Source organism: Helicoverpa zea, chromosome 14 (assembly GCF_022581195.2).
Source record: "Helicoverpa zea isolate HzStark_Cry1AcR chromosome 14, ilHelZeax1.1, whole genome shotgun sequence".
Lineage (NCBI taxonomy): Eukaryota > Metazoa > Arthropoda > Insecta > Lepidoptera > Noctuidae > Helicoverpa > Helicoverpa zea.
In genome coordinates, this window is record NC_061465.1 from 2,886,653 (window position 1) to 2,908,749 (window position 22,097).

Here is a 22,097-nt window from a genome sequence, read left to right on the forward strand (position 1 = left end):
GGTTATTGCTGGTTGATGAATGCAAAACCATGGGAACACAGGTTGTGATTGCGCGAGCGAAGCGAGCGCGAAATTTTTTGTTATATTTTAGAACTCAAAACAAAAATGACTTAAAATGTAGCCCAAACGTAGATAACTCTTTGTTGGTGTTGGCGCCTATGAATTAAAATTTTGGGACTTAAAGTAGTACCATAAATAGAAACTAGAAGTTACTTTCTTATTAATAAAAGGACTTAAAAACGACGCTACCTTTTTGCTAGGGTAGACAAAAAAAATTTCAAAAATAAAAACAACTATCACCAGGCACCGCCGGGTCCTCGTCGAGGTTTTAGGCGGCGGCGACCTCTCGCGTCCGGTCCTGGTTCAGGCCATGGTCCGGGGCGAGAGGGAATGGGATGCCGTCGCCTCCTTCTGTGAAGCGGTCATGCTCGAGTAGGAGGAGGCGGAACGCCAGAGAGTCCGCACCTCTCATCCCGGCCGCCGCACTAGGCCAGGTAGACATCACGGGCGCCGGGTGTCGCGAGATGACTCCCGGCAACCGTAGGCGTGGGTCTGTGGGCGGTGAGTTCGGGTGGCTCATCGTCCCTCTGTCTGCTTAGACGACAGACCCGTGTCGACGGCGCGTGTTGTTCCACGCGCTCCTCAAAGAGATGTCAGCAACCCCAGCGGGTCCAGTAGGGCCAAAGCCTGCCGGGGCTGCGGGTTATTCGAAAGAGATACCGCGGCCCTGGCACATGAAAGGCTTACGACGGAACACGACAGTTTTTAGTCAGTAAAAGTCTGACACTCCCTCGCCGCTGCTAACCCACAGCGGGAGGGGTCATTTGATGATTTTTGACGTCGTTAAAAAAAAATACCTACTCTCGCAACACATACTTTTCACGTAGGACAAAGGGCCACGCATAGACCTGCCGCACATAGCCTCGCAATCGCTAGGGCCGCCGCTGAAGAGGACGACCAAAGAAACGATGGATGAATTGTGTGAAAGTCGATATGGTTACGAGTAGAAAGAATGTAACTCGCGAGTAGACGGCAGATAGAAAAGTATGGAAGGAGAAAACATGCTGCGCCAACCCCAAATAAAATTCGGATAAAGGCAGGAGGATGATGATGAATATTCGTACCTATAGTATTACATTTCATACTTCACAGTTACCCAAAGTCTTGAACATCCAATCGGGATCATCTTAGCTCTCTTAGTGTTCACGAAGTTAGACATTAAGAAGCCAATAAGAAACTTTAGAGGACCTTAATAAACAAGCTTGGAGTACTAGAAACGCAATTAGTGCTGAACTGAAACAGATTACACAAGTTTTAGGTTGGCGTTGTAAAAACTTTGGATAGAATTTTGGTTAAATGATGATATTGTAGTATAGGCTAGACTTTTATAGTTGTAGTCTTTTTTTGTTGCTAGTATGTTCTTATATTATTTAGTGGGGATTTCTTTCGTAATAAAAGCGGCTTAAAATATGTCCACCCAACTATCAATGTTACAAAAGTGATGTGTTTGATTATTCGCACATGTTAACCACTACTGTCTCAAATTGAGAAATATTTAAACGTGGGATAGCCCGTCTTTTTACAGCAGTCTATAGGTTTTAATAATGATGCATGAAGTTGGGCTCTTAAGTTAGGGATTTAAAGTGCAGGAAACAATAGCCTTGATTCCCATAGATATAATAAAAACTATACTTAGAGACAGTCACTGGACATTTTGCCCGTCATGTGCTAAACGTCATACTAATAGGGATAAAATCTAGGCTTCGAGCTCCTATTGAGAACTTTGACTCCAGAAATCCAATAACCCTTTGTCTCAGACAGAATCAAATTCAGTTCGGCTTTTTATGAACATTAACGTTACTTCGCATTTGTACATACTCTATGTAAAATTTAAATCATTTCGTTTATACGAAAAAGTATCAAAAACTTCTGAATGAAACAATGTAATGTTTTTTCTACCATTGTCAATTCTAACCATATGGTTAGTAGCTATTTGACAATATTTTCGTATTACTCCTAGCTTATCTCTCAATCATGTCGCATTTACAAAATGCCTTCAAGTTAAATGGATTTGATGTTTGCTTTCACAAAAGGTTTTAACTTAAACAGGCCTTTAAGTAAAAGCTTAGTTAAAATCACTCCCAGGGGATTTAAGGCTACCTAATTTTCATTGAAACAGTCTGCCCCTGAACTCCGTAGCGCCATCTGTTATCCTGAACATGAATTTACGACCTTACAGATATTTCGATCATTGAAATTCGTAGTTTACTTATTAGTCAATGTTTATAAAACTGATGGTAATTATTAAAAAAAAATGGTTTCATTACCTAAGCGAGTTGTTTTTAATTATTACAGTGATATAATGAAGTTACTTAATTAAAAAAAAATACAACTTTTTTGTTTTCAAATATGAATACAAAGAGATAAAATTTTGTTCTGATACTCATTTTTAATGGGCAAACGCATACACACAAGTTTTTAAAGAACTATTAGCTTTAATATGATTAACTAACATAATTATTTCTCCCAGCGTAGTTAACAATTCTTCCAGAATTAGACTAAGTATAATCTATAGCCGATCAAGAAACTGACCCTCCTAACATAACCCAAACTTGTACAGAAATTGCAACACACAAACAAACCACATAAAGTAATATTAGTAGTAAGACCCTTACTTACATACTAATAGCAATAAAGGAATTCCAGAGAAATAGTTTCATGTAACTCCTCATAGATACAATTACTTTACCAATGATCACCCTTAATCTTGTGACTGAATTTACCAACGAACACTATACAGTTTCACTGAACCTTATTCACGTAGCAATAAGGAGTATTCTTGCGTGGTTATCGGTGAGGAAAATTGCATTTCCTTCCTCGTACGTTCTTTCTTGTGATCTGTTGAACTAAAAACGTTTCCGCGACATAATGGGGCTGGGTAGGGATGGTGATAAAGTGAAGATATCGTACGGAGTTAACGAGACAAGGAGATATTATTCCTTTGAATTCTTTATACGTATTTTATTATGTATGGGAAAGTAACTTTGTTAGCTAAACAGGTGAATTTTTTCTTGTATTTGGTGCTAGATTTTTCGCAACTTCGTCCGCGTGGAATAGCATCTTTGGGCAATATTACACTGTCTGAATGATTGGGTAAGGTATATGGTGATATGTACATATAGGTATACTAGTTTTCGTGGGTTTGAATGTTTCCAAAATAAACCACTTTAAATATACCGTATTATTTAAAATTATTAATAAAATTATTAATAAATTATTAAGGTATTTAAAATTACCGGATACATACCACACATTTAATTATTAAACAAAGGATCACTGGTGTTAGATTTATAGTGAGAAGACTGATACTTTCTGTACCATAGTTAAGTTCTCGATGAATACTTTAGACAGAAAACAACGTGTTTTAGAAAAAAATATATAAATATGCGTATTGTGTTGTTCCTAATAAACATGCATAAATTAATGAAATAAACGTTCGCAAGCGATCATTTATTTTGTGAACTATGGTTAAAACTACAACAAATCATTACGTATGAAACTAAATATTTTACGTGCGAACTGTTTTTGGTTTCCAAACATTTATAATTTAGCTGTTCTATTGAATAATTATTATAATTGTTCTCAAAACTGTACCCTCATTAGGATAAAATTAAATTGAGGAAACTAAATACATTGCGTTTTTCGGCCTCTAGTGTGTTGTTTTAACCTAATTTTTTTTTTTTTTTTTTCAGTCGAATGTTTAATTATTCACAATATACATATTTACATTAATTGAAAATAAAATAAAATAAACTTATATATATATATATACAACTTAAAACTAATACAGTGCATCAAAAAATTGCTCCTCATCGCTGTCACTGGGTAATGTACCCAAAAGACTGGCAGCATTGCCACGTTGGATGGCAATGCTCAACCTCTGTGCGAAATAAAAGCCAGCCTTTGGGTCCCGGGAAGTGTCAACCAGGCGCTGGGAAATATCCCTGGCAAGAAGGTGCGCCCTCGGACCCCACGGCCCCAGAGTTTCAACCCCAAACGGCTCAAACATGTAATTGCCTATAAGGTTACTATATTTGCGCCGCTTGAGGTTCTCTGCTTGTGCAGCGGCGGAGCCAGCACAACATGCAGTTCCGGGAAGGTGAGATGGCGCAAGAGTGTCGACGCATGTCGCGTCCCACACTAAAGTCCTACCCACCTTCCACGGAAATAGCGACATGCCGTCTGGTCTCTTGCCATCGTCACGTGCCAAGCCATTTGGTTCGAGTACGGCTGGCACGCCGACGGCAACAAGAGCGCGACGGATCACGTCGTTTATGTTGGCATGTCGTGGTATGCGGCCGGCACTCCGGCTGCACGACAGGCCGTGGTGACCGAGGCTGTTGACAGCTTCCCCGCAGTGGCAGCGATGAGGAGAGCAGCATGGAGCACCTAGTCGGAGGCAAACGACGAGTCTGAAGGTGGTGTCATCAAACATGGTGCCTGTGTTTGAGGACGGAAGTGCAAGAAGCCATAGACCCGACTCCCATTCACCCACAGCCAGTAGGCGCGCTCGCTCTGCAGAAGTAATTGACGTATCGATTAAACTTTTCCGTATTACTCTGCAGAGCGGCTCATCCCACTGTCTCTGGGAGGACAGGTTGGCGGGTAAGTCGGTGTTCGGGCATGCGACTTTCCAAGCATTTAAAGCCTCAGTCAGGCTTGGCACCTCAAAATTGGCCAGTGTGGTGGGTAATATTTTCCTGATCAATTTCTCAGTGCCATGGACCGAGGAAATAAAGGCTGGTAAACTTACACTGGAAATTTTACGGACGCCAAGTCCTCCCATACGGATGGGAAGAGTCGCTTGAGACCAAGCTCTGTCGTCCAAGGCCACATTTAAAATGGATGATAGTGTATGTCGTATAATTTCGTCGATTTTGTCCAAAAGGCTGGTGTGCTTCCATAAATGGGAAGCACGCAAGTTATACGTAAATTTTGGTCCAAAACAGCAGTACCGTATGATGGTGATGGCTGCATGCATATTAATTTTGAGTAGCCTTTCCGAAACATTATTAAAATTTTGAATTTTCTTCTCAATAAAATCCGAAAATGAATCTTCCAGTATAGGCGATCCAAGGAGGCAAAGAGAACTTTGGTCTATCGGTTTAATTTCAGGAGCTATTGAGAGGAAATTTTGAAGAATAGTCTGTCTGTCAGTCGAGTCGGGTATAAAAAGTTCACATTTAGAAAAGTTGAGGTCGAGGCCAATGTCGTGGAATTTATCTTTTAGGAAAACTAAGTCATTAAGAACAGTATCTCTGTTGCCTCCCAGGGTCCCGTCGTCGAGATACCACACGTTAAATTCAGAATTTAGCTGCCGAATAATTGGGTTAATTTAACCTAATTAAATTAGAAGGAAGATATTTTTTTTTCACTAAAATCTGATTGCGGTAGGTCTGAAACACGAAAAGAAAAATACTACATCTTATTTTCTAGACTTCATAATTGAGTACATTTATTTTTAATCTATTCCTAACAGTCTACCAAGTTGCTTGTATGGAATATTATATTTTCATTTCTCAATTAAAATGGACATTGCTTTCGTTTTGCGTCCATATGTTCAAATAAATGCGATGCTGCATTCTAAAATACGTATCAATATAAGTGGTCACCATTATTGCAGTAAACACAAGTAACTATACGAATTTTAATACACATTTAGCTTTTCAATCTATTGTAAACTATGCAAACTGCGCTAGAATAGCCGGTCCTATATTCTTAGTTCACGTTCCGTTCAGCGCAGAAACTAAATAGAGCCAGACCATTTAATTTCCTACAACCATCGTCGAACTAACTTGTATCGCACTCGATATTCAAATGCCACTAATATCGGAGTTGCCAGTAAAGTATCAAATTTATATTAAAATGTCAAAACCGTGTTTAGGCTGGTTGCAGATTGGGAGAACTTTTGCTAATTAGGATTGCTAAAAAATCACAATTGAATAATGAAAATGAATTTCAGTAAAGCTTTGCTAAAAAAGTGACTTACAAGGCTGTTAATTTTATGGAAAGCATTTCAAAAAGGATTCAAAAGTTATAGAGCTATATCTCATTTTTACAATGTTAACTAGGTATGTAAAAAACTAAATCTGATGCTTGTAAATATACGTTAATGATATTTCATCTAGCCACGTTCCCCAAAGAGAAAAAACGTTCACCGTCTCATACATATTTGTCTTGTATTTTTTGTGCTACCATTTACGACGCGTCTTCAAAAATGCATGAGAAAAAACGATGCAACTTTTATTAGCATGCGCGCGATATTAAAACGTAGGATGTTAATACAGTTTAATCGCGAGTGTGTAAGCAGCCTTTCGAGTGGGAGTACCTCTATAAACCCATGGACGGATATTGAAATTCTGTGTACGCATGGCCGATTCGAATCATGTGCAATAGACTGTTGTTAAAACTTTCATATTGCACCAAATGTAAAATTGTTATTCATACCGATGTTTGTGTTTCGATGATTCCCGAAATATTCGATGGATGCAGTTAATTTCAGTATTTGGTACCTACGATGTATAAACACATGACAATAATGACTTAAGACAGTAGCATTTGTTTCATGTAATTTTGAATTCGATATTAGAGAATGATCTACCAACTGAATTTAATACCCAAAAATAATACATTATTTTGAAATACACACTTCTTTTATAGCAAAGTAGGTGTCTAGCTAAAGTTAGATTTTTATCAATATTGTGTCTCTCTACTGATAGAGAGGTGTAAATTTTCTTTTTTTTTTATTAACAGATAAGACACTATTTATTCCCAATCCGTCGCTATTTCACTACACTCACACTTTGTAAAATGTAAGGTTTTTTTGCCTGATGACAATTTTCCAAGGTAAGTTTTAAGATACAAAACCAACAAAAATACACTTTCACTGCCTTCACTGGCTGAAAAAAAAACGAACAGAAAAATTAAGAAACATTTCCAACGGTTTCATGATTGCGTTTATTTTTTCCATGAAAAAGTGTGTGGGAAGGAACACGAAGATTCTTTGTCTGAATGCAATCCCCGTAAAACGTGGACGTGTATGCACGCTGGGTGTGCGGTTTATATTCTCTGTGGGCGACTCACAACGCTACTTCATCGGGCACCTTTCATATTTTGAAGTACGAGGTGCGTGTGGTTTCACTGGTGCGATTTGGGTGTTATGTCTTTGTCTTCAGTTTTGTTTGTTACATGAATTCAGTCTTGGTCACGAAGTCGTGGTTAAACTCTAGTAAAGCTATCACAGTTGATTGAAAATTCCTTTAGGTAACGTTATTTTAGCAATATTTTACTTAATAATAATTTAGCCGTCGTTCAAATCAAATCACAATTCAAATCAAAAATGTTCACAAGTAGTAAGTAAGTTACTGCAAAATAAATGAAAATCTGCCGTAAAAATTTGATTTTTCCGTTTGATAGTTATGTAAAAGTCTGAACTTTTACCTATATAAGATACTCGATCGCTTATAGATCTCGAAATTTATTTCTCACGACTTTAATCCACATTACAATCTGCATCATTGAGACATCACCTTAACCACTGTCAACATGTCTGTCGCGGTACGTAAATAATAAAGGCTGGAGAGCTTCCCGCGTCTCGAGACGTAAATACGAGTATGTGTATACAGGGTACTTTCTATTACGAATGTCGCTAGCCCCAGTCGCGTTTAGTGGCGTATGTTTTGTGTTGCTTATCCGATTAGCCAGGGTGGTTAAAAATGTAGATAAATATAAAAAAGGAAAGGACTTTTCTACATTTATTTACTACTGCTTACCAATGTCCCACTAATTAAAAATATAAGGTAATCTTTCTAAACTTCAAAGTCAATTGTGAATCCATACCTTCTGTAGCTCTTTTTCTGTTTCTCTACACAAGATATTGATTAGCATGCACCACAAAAGAAATCTCATTTTATTGTGTTCTACAACAACATACAACTATGCATCAAAATCACTTACAAAGTTCCCAAAATTCCTAAAGACCATAGTTGTAGCAACCACAGTAGCGTTTAGAGCAGTATATTAAATTGGATACTCACAGTATAATCTCTCTTACGGAGAAAAGAAAGATGAGCGGAGATGCTATAATGCAGGTAGGTCAGGCGCCTTCTACTAGGTCAAATTCGTAGGATGGGCATGAACAAAGCGATCAGTTACGAATGAAGTAACGAGGCGATTGGGTTCTTTGAGACATCTGTCAACGATTTTTGGTACTACAAAAAATTGTCGGGTCCAAAGAAGGCGTATAAGGACGAAAATAGTAACGTTCCTCGTCCCTCGCACAGCCGCATTTTGCCGCGGTATTTTCTTAAGCGATTTTCCGTTATGGCACCTCCGCTAATCATTTTATTCTCCATGAATCTCTCTAGTATTTGAACATCAGACTTTCTAGGTATTCTTCATTGCAAGTGCATATACGCTACGGTTCAAGAAAAAGGTATCATTAGTTTAGCTCTTGGTAAAAGAGTTTGTATGGAAAAGTAGGTATGTTGTGTTCGGGTTTAGTCGCCCTGAAAGTAGCTGTAGTTGTGTGTGTGTAAGTTTCACTAAAGATTTACATCTTTAGTGAAACTTACAAAGATTTACATCTTTTAAAGATGTACATGTTTAGTGAACATGTACATATTGGGTACGTTTGGAAATCTTTGCTTGAATATTTTAAATGTGAAAGAGTAACTCTGTGTGTCTGTCCATATTTCACGCTAAAACTTGCTAAAACTGATATTCTAGTCTAACACCCGTATTTATAAAGAAGTAAAAGTAAGTACTTGAGTAAAAGTAATTACTTAAGTAACGATTTGTCTTCTATAGTTAAGTAATTGCTCAAACTTAGAACTGTCAAAAGTTAGAATTCCCAGCCAAGTAATAGTCACCATTTCCTTTACTAAAGCACTACTTTGACGTTATTTGAATAAAAAATGGACACTTTGGATAGTATCGAAGCGGTTTTTGCTGTTGTAGACAATATAGATGATAATATATTAGAGGAGATAGAAGTTGCTGAACCTAGAAATCCCAAAGTTTACTTTCGTGATGTGGATCCATTTCATGACTATTCGGAAGATTGTTTTAAAAAGAGATTTCGTTTCACCAAAAGTGTTGTGAGACATGTTATTTTACCGAGAATTGAAGATACTTTACAATCAGAGACACAAAGAGGGCTTCCTTTAACTCCACTGTGTCAGTTGCTAACTGCTTTACGTTTTTATGCCACTGGAAGCTTTCAGGTTGTATGTGGAGATATCATGCATATTTCTCAATCGACAGTGTGTAATATAGTGAAGAGAGTTAGTAGAGCATTGGCATTGCTAATGCCAGATTTTATTAAGTTTCCTGCAAATTTGAGGAAAACAAAGGATGATTTCGAAAACCTTGGTTGCATTGGCAGAGCACCTGGACTGAAAAATATTGTAGGAGCAATCGATTGCACCCACATTAAAATCACCAAGCCTAGAGGTATTCTTCATACAGAGCAGTACCGGAACAGAAAAGGATATTTTTCATTGAATGTGCAAGTAGTTGGTGGCCCTAATTTGATGATATATGATATAGTAGTACGTTGGGCTGGCAGTACACATGATAGCCGAATTTATAGAAACTCGCGTTTAAATATAAGGTTATGCAATAATGAAATTGATGGGGTGTTACTTGCTGATGGAGGATATCCTTGCACTAGGTAGGTAAATAATAGTATAATAATATTTTATTATTATTCATAAACAATAAAACTAAAACTGTATGAAACTGTTTTAAGGTTTCACGGTTTGAACTTTAGTCAAAAAAAAAACAATCATGGAAGATATCCCATAACAATATTAGTTTATAACTGTATGAATACTATGTGCCATGTGGTCATCAAAGTATCATAAATACCTCACTACAATACCGCTCATTTGTTAACAATAAAGCATTCTTTATTTCAGACATTTACTGACTCCAGTTTCAAATCCTAGAACTGCACAAGAGGAGAGATATAATAAAGTGCAAATAAAATCAAGAAATTCAGTAGAACGTTTATTTGGAGTTTGGAAAAGACGTTTTCCATGCTTACAAATCGGTTTAGCAACCAAACTTTCATCAACAGCCAATATCATAGTGGCTTTCACTACTCTCTGAGTTCTGTGTGTGTGTGTGAACGATTCTGTTTTGTTTCTCCTTAGAGTAGGTAAATAAAGCGTATGATTTAAATGAACGCGAGCAGTAGGAATTAAATCGTCACAATATGCTTGAAAAATAAAAACAACAATCAATACTAATTCTTCCCCTTTTTTCGAGCTCTACAGCTCGTACATATAAAAATTGCTTATATTAGTCGGAAAAAGTTTAGCTTGCCAAGACTGAAAGAATGATTAAAATCAGTTCAGTGGTTTCGGAACCTTTAGGGGACAAACAAACAAAATATGTTTCCTTTTTATTATAATGGTAATTTTGGAAAACGGCTTCGTAGGATGTTTACATATACAGGCAGTAAATGATTTCCTAAAACTCACATAAAACCACAATTAATTAATATTTATTGTTGATAGTTTTAACATAATATTTAATTGCAATCCGTCCCTAAAATAATAAACTATTTCAACAGCAAAACATTTAATTTGAATTGACACTTTAAACCTGTGTCATTTGTTTAAAGTAGACCCATCACGATGTAATCCGATCAAAATGAGAGAGAGACAAATGTTTTAAAAAGGCCGGGCTACGGCATGACAACTTAATTCGGTCGACTTGATTTACGCTTTAACTACATAGTAGGCAGATAGCATCAGAGGTCGTTGTGTGTACTGACCTACGTAGTTTGCTTAAATAGGTATTTTTGTTTGTTGTGTTCGTAATTTTTTAAAAGGCTTGCAAAGACAGGTGATGCTGCTAGCAATGGTCAGCTATTAATAAGCGAGACTCTCTAAATATTATAAGGATCTTTTTTTGCCAGTTTGAGTTTCTAAATATTGCAGGTATCTGAAACCTTTCGGTTATAATCAGATGGCCATAATAAGTAATGGCCGCGGGTAGCAATTAGGTAGCAACTCTCTATATGAGTTTCGAGGGGATCTATGAGGAGTGACAGCGACTCTGACGGTCATTCATTCAACCAAGATTTTGAATTCCTTTATCTTGGAAAACTGCATGGAGCGAGCGTATTATTGAATTTGATATTTCAAAATTAGCCGTTCGAACGAGGCACAATTCAAAATACAATGACAGGGGTGCCAAGAAAGGGTTACGCAATAAAAATTAGTGTCGTCAGCAGTTCTTTATTACATTTTTAATTGTTACCTTCCCCTTAAAATTGGCCTTTAGCTTTTTTAATGTGTTTTATTTCTGATAAAAAGCAAAGTTTTTTAATACCTAAAATACTTCTTTTAAGTTCGCTACTTTATAAGCGTATTGAAGCAACAGGATTAACTTTAGATCTTAGCAACTAAAGTTTTAGATTCTGTTTATCAATTTGTAAGAACAAAATAGAGGTAGTAGGTACCTAAGGAGTTTGCGTAGCAACGGTATTTGTGGAAAAAATTAAAACATTATTCAATTATTAATATTTCAAAAATACCTTTCCATATAGCAAATGTAACTTAGAACTTCCGTGACGCCTATTGTAATAATTTAATTATAGCTACATTTACCTTCTGAACACAATTCAGGTACTGACAGTAGTGAAATCCATTTTATAAAGGCCGCCCACACACCACTCACCCGCAGCTATCCAGTTGCCTTGTTTTATCTGCTAATTAGCACTATTATCCAAAACTAAGATCACAAAGAGAATGCCTCCACTACACGTTAAATGTAAATACTTAATGCAACACAGGACAACAGAACAGAATTACGGGATCACACGGGCCACTTAAAAGCAATCAATAAGTGTTCTGCAACAGTTGCTAGCCCTAATCAAGCGAGATATTTTTTATTTTAAGGTTTTCGTTGTGATCATTTTTTTAACTTTCTATACTAAAGCAATAAAGAACCTTTTTTGTTGTTTTTTTTTTGTATCCTAAAGGCTCGAAAACTACTAAAGCAATTTAAAAAAATATGTTACTGTCAGAAAGCTACATTACTACTCCCATTATTCCCGAGTAATATAGGCCATATTTTATCCCGGTTAGGGAAGAACTTCCCACAGGATGGAAGGAAATCGCGGGAAAACGGCTGGTGTCTTATAAAATTACTGTTTCCCTAAACAGTAATGTGATAAGTAGGTAAATTATTAAATGGTAAGTTCCATTTTTTCAGAAATCAGCCGTGTAAATCACATTACAATGTTATTGATCGAATAACAGCTATTAACTGCTCTATATCCCTCAATGCGCTTCAGTAAACTTGCGTAACATGCGTCAGTTAATTTAACGCTCAGTACGTGAATAATTTGCTGTCATTGAACATCTTCGACATTCGTTACGGGTAGTCAGCAGAAGTCCTTACCAACTAGTCTTACCCAGGGACTTTTGGTTGCCCGGGTAACTAGATTGAAGAGGTCAGATAGACAGTCGCTCCATGTAAAACACTGGTACTCAGCTGCATCCTTTTGCACTAGAAGCCGACCCCAAGATAGTTGGGAAAAGGCTCGGGAGATGATGATGAGTCGTCAACATCTGAGCAACTTTAAATCGCCCGTGTGTAAAACTGGACCCACATCAGACAAGTCCAAGGCCTTTCATAATTTATTAACAACGCTTTTAGCCGTGTTATTAATTAAACGTTTTAATTAATTAGTCGTCACTTATCCGTAATGCTTCGATACATTTTAATTGCGATCATCAATTTGTCTTATGTTTTTAACAGGTTGTGGGTGTGTCGAGGAAATTGAACTGTACTTTAATGTGGTTGAGATCAAACGATGCGTAAATAGACTGCGTATATATTTTATCGAAAATATCGTACTTGATGTATATTACGGTTTTACGTTTGCATAAAGCACATAATTATATTCTGATTGTGAACTTTATCATTACAGATATCTCAAGCTAAATGAGTTGATAGTCCTTTTTATTTTTTTCATAAGAATGACAACTTTTATTTTTTTTTACAACATACACTTGTACAGACCTGCTTAAAAAATAAAAATTACTTACGTACTGAACTACATCTATATTTACGTAAATAGTATATTATGGTTTGGCATGGATTGTATGCACTTTACTTTCACAACCTCTCTATATTTTCAGACCTCTCTCCGGTAGTATCGGCTAGCCGTCCCATCACACTATGAGTAAGGGAAAAGAGAGTATACCTGTGATTGCGTAAATGCTCGTGCACTATAATGCGTCCTGCACAGTTGGCTGATCTCCTAATAGAAGAGCTGCCTTGACCAGTAATAGGTCTGGAAAATATTATTATATTTTCAGACATACCGATTTCTGTAGGTAATCGTATTCTAAATAGGTTATGTAGAGCTAATGATAACCACGTCGATAATATAACGCGATTAACTTGATCCAATGGACAAGCGTTATTAATTACCAATTAACAGCAAACATGATTTAATAACGTTATAAGCCGTTATCTAGTCAAGATACCTAGATGAATTTACACTATTAAGTTTTTCTAATTTTAGATGATGTAGAATTGTAGATAAAAGTTGTACATACATAATGTTTGATCTATAGCGAATAGTTTTTTGGAATTGCTCTGTAACAGACCACAAAGTCAAGAGTCATTTTAATAAATGAAGAAACGGCACGTATTTGACAATGCTGGTCACATCAGTTACTGCTTTTATTACGCAAGCTCATTCGCATGGATTAACAAAAAAAATTCTGGGTATGCGTGATGTGTATGTGTAAAATTAAATGATACAAGAGGAAATAAAAGTGTGACATATAAACAATTTTTTTTTTATTTTAACCCTATAGATTTCCTTCTTATTTATTGTCCCATATCTATGCCACATATCAGCTGTTAATGCAAATCCAAAGCAAACTAATCATATCCAAGCTATGATTATTCAATCAGTACTTAGAAATGTCCTAATTGAAACAACAGATAGCATATCTGTTGGTTATACATCACGCCTGCAATTAGTTCTAATCTGAATCAGTTATGAATGGCTCTATAATGTATGAACACATTAGTTATTTTGTATAGACGTACGCGTTTGGTTAGGATTTATTAGTGGATGAGAGTATTATTCTATCTCGATGGCCTAATGCCTGAATGAATGGGGGAATATTTAGCATGAATTTCTGGATACAAATTGTCGACGTTGCACAGGATTTGAAATTTAATAAGTACAATTTGTAATAAAAAATATGTTGTATTAATTTAAGGAAAGAGATGTGTTTCTGGCTTCTCTCTCAAGCAATTCTATTTAGAATTGGAATCCCTATATTATATAGTAGAAGATCACATTCCGTCTTCTATTTCCCTACGTGTTAAAAAGAATTAAGCCAGCAAAAAGTACTCATCTCCGGTAAATTTAAATTTACCTGTATCCATAAGTAATTCATGCAAATGAAATTCGCGAGCGAGTAAATAAATTGAATCGGTGATTGCGGACACATCAGAAATTTATATTAAATAACCATTACATGGTATCCATTATAAAAACATTAAGTTACAAATTATGGTAATATGAAATTCATATTTAATACACTATGTATCGAATAAACCGGTGTATTATGTTGATTTTAACAATTTTTATTTTAATTTTTATATCGCGTGCGCTTTGTGTTGAGTTTGCTATAACAAAAAATGCGAATAATTATGTAAGTTTTATTTAAATCAGTATTGCGAAGAATATTTGAATGTTTTCATGCGAATTGAATTCTTTGTAAAAAGAAAAGTATGTAATTTCAAATACTTATTTTGGATATGGCATATTATACCAAAAGACCGTTTAACACCCCCTATCTTCGATTAATTTATTCTATAACATTTCTGTATTGTATTTTCAACAGGGTCCTTACGACATCAAATGGTACAACTACAAACTGTGTCCGGGTCCTCGTTCGAAGAATTTGACGATATCTTCATCTATATTGGTCGATGAAAAGTACGGCTCCATCGCATATTATAACTGCACGTTTATGACAGCCAGCAAAATAGACGAGGTAAGAAAATAAAGGAAAGTTCTTTTGATGAGGTACCAAATATACGATCCTAGAGGATAAATTCCTCTAGGATCGTATCAAAGAGGAATCTAAAGCTACCCCATGGATCTTTGTTTGACCATAATATAGAATCATACCAACAACTTCATCTGCAATTTTTTTTGGCTCTTCTTCCAGTTTTGCCTTCTTTAACATGATTATCCAGAATTCAGATATCTGAGTGATTTTTTATTTAAGTTTTTTTTTGTTTTTCTTTTAACTCAATAATTCTAGACGATTATTTCCCATACAGAAATTTAATACGAATACAAAGAATCTGGTTTTGGGCAATCCTTTTCTCACATTCTTCTAAAAATCTGTAGCCGAACTGTTATGTTACAGCTCAAAGTCACAGTATGGAATGTCAATGGAAAACAAAGGAACGTACTGTGGAATTACAAAGTGAACAAGCCATGCCAACACTTTCTGATCGCTAGCACCATGCAACAGTATTATCCAGATATGCGCAACTGTGTTGTGCCACCGGTTGGTATATTGACTTTAAGCTTTTGTTAAGAGTAAGTGCTACGTCTAGAAATATATTGAAGTAACGTGAAAGCACGCGTACACTCTTTTGAGGATTTTTTTTCTAAAAGATGATGCTACTTCAGTTCGCGCCATTTAAGATTGTATTTCTAAAGTTAGCCATTTAATGTATTTCATTAAAATATTTTTGACTATTGTAAAGTCAACAATACCAGTTTATCGTCTCTCAAGGCAAGGAGTCAAGAAAGCAAAGTTTACTGGCGCAACCTATGCGTTCGTCATTTTTTAAAGCGGGCTTGTATTAAAAATAAACATTTACCTACATATAAGTAGAACAGTCTAGTAGTACAGTCGTTGCGGGTAGTCAGAAGCCAGTAAGTCTGACACCAGTCTAACCAAGGGGAATTGGGTTGCCCGAGTAACTGGATTGAGGAGGTCAGATAGGCAGTCGCTTCTTGTAAAGCACTGGTACTCAGCTGAATCCGGTTAGACTGGAAGCCGACCCCAACATAGTTGGGAAAAGGCTCGGAGGATGACCTACATATGTATATCTAAGTAGAGTAGATTATGTATATGGTTAAGTATGTAGGAAGACGACTATTATTTTTAGAGAGAAAGTTATTCAATTAATAATATTGTCCGTTATTATTCTGGTATTTAAATTAAATTATAATCTTTTACAGGGACAATACAGTTACAAAACAAACTACACAGATATTGCATACAAATTCTTCGGTAATTCCTTCTTCTACGGAGATTTTGCCTTTAAAATGAATGCAATTTCCAAACAAGGCAATATTATGTGTATACAGATCTATGCGTTGTTCACTAAGAAAGTGTAGAATGTATTCCTTAAGGCGAGATTCCACCAATGTGCAACACTGCAACTCAAAAAGCAACAAATTACGTTTAAAAATTACGTACGCGACCATTTCTAAAATATGCGTGAAACTGCAACCTTCCTGCGTAAACACATGCTAGTAGTGGACTCGCGCCATGAAGAACAGGGAGACTAGCGGAGATGTCATAACGCAAGGTCTCCTCAGAAAATACAAAATACGGATGTTCGGGCGAACGTTACTAGCTCCGCCTTTACATTCTTCGCGCTGTAGTAGAATCTCGCCATTAAACTAAGAGAATGTCTATTGGTATTTTATTAATATGGAAATTAAATTTTTATGACGTGGATCCTTGTTTTTTTATTTTTCCTGTGTATTGGATATGAAGTTTCTGCATCACGAGCATATATATGAAAAAAAAAACTTTCCATAAAAAACTTTATGGAACGTTTTTATAACGCCAGTTGCTCCAAGAAATGTTTACCTTATCTCGAAGGAACTACATCCACGTTCCTTCTGGAGCCCTTCGTGTATCAGGGTCGCGGTAACTCTTTCGAACAATATCGCTCCTCCGACAGGCTTTGGCCCTAAGAGGCCCCATTGGGTTTACTCTCTCTCTGCTTTACCCTACCCTGCACATACATAATTTTATCTCGTACCGTATAGTTGAATTAGCGTTGAAGCGCAACAAAAACTCACCATTATATTTTTTTATATTAAAAAGTTTGAGGCATCCAAATGTGATGAATGAATTCTGAATTCTGCCTCACAACAAAATCGAAAGCAATTAAAAGCAATAGCTTTCAATGTTTCAAACCAAACTGCAATGTTGTTTGAAATTTCATTGACGTAATGAAACCCACAAAACTGAATACATATTATGTTAATGGCAATAGTCCTGTTTACTATTCCAACAGACATTGGTAAACAGCGCGTTCATGATTCGTGCTGATATTGTAATTAATTTAAACGCTTTGATGTTATAGGATTTTATTTAAAATTTATTTATTTCTCGCGGATTTTTTTAGACTAGACTAGACATTTAAGATTTTTTGTGACAAGTCTAAGATTAGTTGTGTCTTCTAATGTAAGACTGACTGTTGCTAAAGGCTCTACATGTCAAAGGCTCTTTTGGTGGTCTTGGATACAAAATACATCAGATTTCAATAGACAAAATGGCTTATGGTGAAATAAAAAGAAACCGACTTTTGTATATTTTATAGTTTCAGTTAAGTTCAAATCAATTACGTAAATAAATTATTGTGATTTGATTGCCACAACGTTAATAATACGCCTTCGAAAGTGCTGCTAGCAAGTTTTCCTTTTCTGTTAAAAAAAAAACAACGTATTCACATAATTATATGTATACTCTTCCAAATATGATACCTATAGCATTGAATTTCATCAGAAAAACATTAGCCTTCTCAACCATTGTAATCAAGTCAATCACCATTATCATGGCTGTCATCATTAAATGTCAATTCAGTGTCTTCATTAAATTCGTATTTATTATATTTTTCAGTTCACGTAGCATTTGGATCTATCTCTATAGAATCATTTATTTTGATATTATGTTCTACGAAGACTATTGCTATGTTGATTTTGAATTCGTTTGTATTAGCGGTATCATGTTCGTCATTAGTGAATTCAATGCAATTTATGATGGAAGGACCTAAAAACTCTGATACTTATGTAAGTTTCATTAATTTTATTTTTTTTCTTCTTCAAGAAAACATTTAATTTGTATTATTACCAGCTTTGGTGGTAGAAACTTCTAAGAGCAACATCATAAAAGAAGCCTTTCATGATAAATAGGCTATCAGAGATTTTTCATTTTTTATCGGTACAGCGCTTCATAATAGATACACTCTTCAGCTTTGTAATAAAAGTATAGACTTTTTTTTATTGAATCAGTATAGTCTTGTTTAATTTATTTTTAACGTCAAGTGCTAAAAATAATAAAAAAAACGGGGCTATATTGATTGTGAGGCGACATTCAGTTTTTTTTTTTTTGTTAATTTGAAATACTATTAATCTTTTTTTCAGGGCCCCTACATAGCCGAGTGGAAATATTTCGACCCGTGTCCTCAGTCTGAAAACAATATAGCAAATATCTCGACTTTAGTTGAACCTATAGGCGATATTTATCAAGGATCTGTTAATATCACTCTTCATGACAACGTTCGGCTTTCTGCGGTTTGTATTTAAAACTAGATACCACTCGCGGTTTCGCTCTCGTGCCGAGAGAATTTCTTCCAGTACCCGAATGACGATCAAAAGTATCCTATGTCCTTCTCCGGTACTTAAGCTACCTTGCCACCAATTTTCAGATAAATTAGTTTAGCCGTTCCTGAGTTATAAGTAACGTAACCAACACGGGATTACAATCTCTTGAGCCAGCTAAATCAAGAGTTAGTCTAAGCTGAAATTACGTCCCAAGACTGCATTATTCATCATCATCATCATCCTCCTGCCCTTATCCCAATTTTATTTGGGGTCGGCGCAGCATTATTATTGTATTTATATTATTTGTTAATGGATTTATTTACCAACATTCTTTTTTTTTACTTCAGATGAAATTCATAATTCACAATGTCAAAAACAATCGTAAGAAATTATTATGGGACTACACTCTAGATAAGCCGTGCTCTAACCGCGTTATCGCAGCGGCCCTCAAAAAACATATTGATATTCGAAGCTGTGTACTTAGAAAGGTAAGCATCATCATCTGCCTAGCCCATTCCTAACTATGTTGGGATCGGCGTTCAGTCAACCGGATGCAGCTGAGTACCAGTATTTTACCAGGAGCGACGGACTATCTGACCTCCTCAACACAGTTACTCCGGCAACTCTTTTGACTACCAGAAACGATTGCCAAAGCTGATCAAATGACAGTTAAGTACTTAGAAAGGTGATATAAATATGAATTTAAAATCGTATGAGAATTACTCTATTAATCCATTTTTATCATGTCAACTTGTCTCAACGTACAATGAGAGTGCATGTCTGACCACACAATATTCCACAGAAACAGCATTTATTTCTGGTATTTCTTGGAATTCGTTAACGTGCCATAATGTTGTCGGTAGTATGTCATAACCATATTGTCCTTAATATCAATGTATTTTTGTTTTCGGTTTCAGGGAACCCACGTAATTAAAGTAAATTTCACTGAAAAAGTCTATATGTTCTTCGGTTCGTCGTTTTTCTATGGAGAATACATTTTAAAGTTCATATTGGTTTCAAGGAAAAAGGATATCCTTTGTGTTGTTACTGATGAAATTATTAGTAAGAAGCCTTAAAAAACCTATATGAGGACGACTTTTCCAATAAATCTATTTGTACCCGTATACCTACTTATTTTATAAAATGTGCATTAGCCCACAATAACATTACATAAAAAAAAAAATTAAATAAAAAAAAACTTCAATTTCATTAAATTTTCTATACCCCGTATTTATTTTTTCTTGTAATGATTGATTTCTAATAAACTTCGACCAATAAAACAAACCACAGGTATTAAGGGATCAATAATTCAATAACTCAACGTGATTTTCACTCCAAACACAAGTCAGAGATAAGCAACAATTTCTATTAGATAACCTATCATTTATGTCGAAACACGCTCCGTGCTAATTTTGCTCTTAATTGACCGAACCCAACACGTATGCTAGTGCTTAAACGAAAACTTGATACGATACTGAATTATTGAGCACTACGACAGAACTTAATTGGCATAGTGATGTCCTTAAATAATTCAATTGTTTATTCTTGAGTCGCTTTGTTCACCGAAATGAGATAAATAATCAAATATTCAGCTACATACCTCCGTTGTCTATAGGCTTTTTAAGAATGGGATTGAAAAGTCATACATTTTTTTATGTTTCAATTTATTTGTATGTATGTATTTCGAATGTGACATACCTAATTAAAATTTTTGCATTTCAATATTTTTAAAACTGATAATAAAGCAATTTTTTATCTGATACAGAGTAAATTGCAGCTACAGTAAAATTAGAAAATCGATTTCAAAAAAATTATGATGTGATTAAGCAAAAACTTACTGCCATGCCCGATAAAATCTTATACACTTTAGCTGAATTCAGCCAGACAACAAATTCTTTGGAAATGTGTATCAGAAAACTTATAAAAATAAGCAATAATGAGTGCTTTCACAAAACAAATGCTCATCACTAGTGGATTTTGGGTACAAAAGCGGACTGATTGCGTCACGGATTAGACTCAGGTACACTAGTGAATTAATTTGAAACGTGCCAATGATTTACTAGCCCTGGTTTGGACGTAATTTAGTTATGGATGATGTGGCCGTGTAGTTTATGGGGAGCTATTAGCATTTATAGGGTTAAATCTTAAGTTTTCGAAGACGCTACTTAGATACTTAAAATTATATCAACACTTGATTCTATTGTCTCGCATTAAGGTGTCAAGCTATTCATTTGTATGTAAGAATAAAGTACTTTTGGTTTTGAGGTATGATATCTTAGAAGTGTTGAAAAATCATTTTAATGATTACTATTATACGAAGCTCTAATAACGAAACATGTTTAGTCATAAATGTTTTGTCTTCATCACAAGAAGCAGTTTGTAGTATAGGTTAGTAAAATATTATTAGATAGAATCCCCCAAACTTTTAGAAATATCAAATTAAAAAAAAAAAAAAACAACATTCCTTTCTCTAAGCACTCAGTTATTTTAATTAAAATCAGTCCCGAGGCACAAACATGAACAAAAATTTTAAAATTCACACAGAAAGATACTCGATTTTTTTTTTTTATATCCAGAACTGGCTGGAAGTAATCCTACATTATAATGTATTTTTAAAATGTGAACATTCATTTGTTTGTTACGCTTTCATAGTGACACACCGAAAGCTATTGGATTGGATATTGGCCAATAGATGGAATTACTATAGGCTACCATACTACCTGGGTGCTTAAAGAACTCTCTTTGAGACCCAGACAAAATCGCAGGACCCACTAGTTAGAAGCAAATACCTGTTTCACCCTCAGTACAATTACAAGGCAGGTAAGTAAGTGTACATTGTGAAAATGTAATTAAGCTAAAATGTAGCGTGGTTGAACACCGAAAGTTTGGTGCCGCGTAAAGGTAACCACGTGCTGGGTACTTACCTTTGTAAGAGAACTTTAGACGTGTAGACACTGGAAGAGACATGATTCCATAACGTATGGGTAGACCAGTGTTGCTAGCTTATCTAGTTTGAAAACTTATATTAAGTTTTATGTGAGTATTCGCAAAAAATGCTTGACAATACGTATGTAGGTACATACCATGAGTTTTTTTTTTTTCTGAAAATTTTGAGTTATTCACTTTTTGCCTCGCCGTCATTCTATCAATAATCTTCTTTTGTTTCGACACATAAACATTACTATTCACATCACGGTATCTAAAAACAATTAAAAAACGAACGCCACCACTAAAAAAACTGAACAAAATGCACCCCATTTTCAAATAAGCTTCAACCATAAATCACCTTCACGACAATTCATTTCCAGCATTTCTAAGTCCAAAAAACTGTTCGTAACGTACGACGCAAGCACTTTGCTTAAAACAAATTACAAGGGCCCTTGTAAAGGGTTCATCTATTTTT

General features: G+C 35.5%; 2 protein-coding genes across 2 annotated transcripts; both read left to right on the forward strand.

Moving 5' to 3' along the window:
- The first annotated feature begins 8,804 nt into the window (after nucleotides 1-8,804).
- On the forward strand, nucleotides 8,805-10,173 carry LOC124636635 (putative nuclease HARBI1). Its single transcript, XM_047172800.1, has 2 exons — nucleotides 8,805-9,733; nucleotides 9,981-10,173. Exons 1-2 carry the CDS (start codon nucleotides 8,976-8,978, stop codon nucleotides 10,171-10,173), a joined length of 951 nt encoding a protein of 316 aa, XP_047028756.1. The 5' UTR covers nucleotides 8,805-8,975.
- Nucleotides 10,174-15,080: 4,907 nt separating this feature from the next.
- On the forward strand, nucleotides 15,081-16,471 carry LOC124636172. The gene is made up of 3 exons (XM_047172113.1): nucleotides 15,081-15,104; nucleotides 15,486-15,629; nucleotides 16,313-16,471. The coding sequence occupies exons 1-3, from the start codon at nucleotides 15,081-15,083 to the stop codon at nucleotides 16,469-16,471; spliced, it is 327 nt and encodes a 108-aa protein (XP_047028069.1).
- Nucleotides 16,472-22,097: the final 5,626 nt, after the last annotated feature.

Bases quoted from the DNA above. Each gene is read 5' to 3' on its own strand.
- LOC124636635 (XM_047172800.1), top strand. From the start codon at position 8,976: ATGGACACTTTGGATAGTATCGAAGCGGTTTTTGCTGTTGTAGACAAT. The intron at 9,734-9,980 runs GTAGGTAAATAA...TCTTTATTTCAG, and splicing joins GGAGGATATCCTTGCACTAG to ACATTTACTGACTCCAGTTT.
- LOC124636172 (XM_047172113.1), top strand. From the start codon at position 15,081: ATGACAGCCAGCAAAATAGACGAG. The intron at 15,105-15,485 runs GTAAGAAAATAA...GTTATGTTACAG, and splicing joins CAGCCAGCAAAATAGACGAG to CTCAAAGTCACAGTATGGAA. The intron at 15,630-16,312 runs GTTGGTATATTG...AATCTTTTACAG, and splicing joins GCAACTGTGTTGTGCCACCG to GGACAATACAGTTACAAAAC.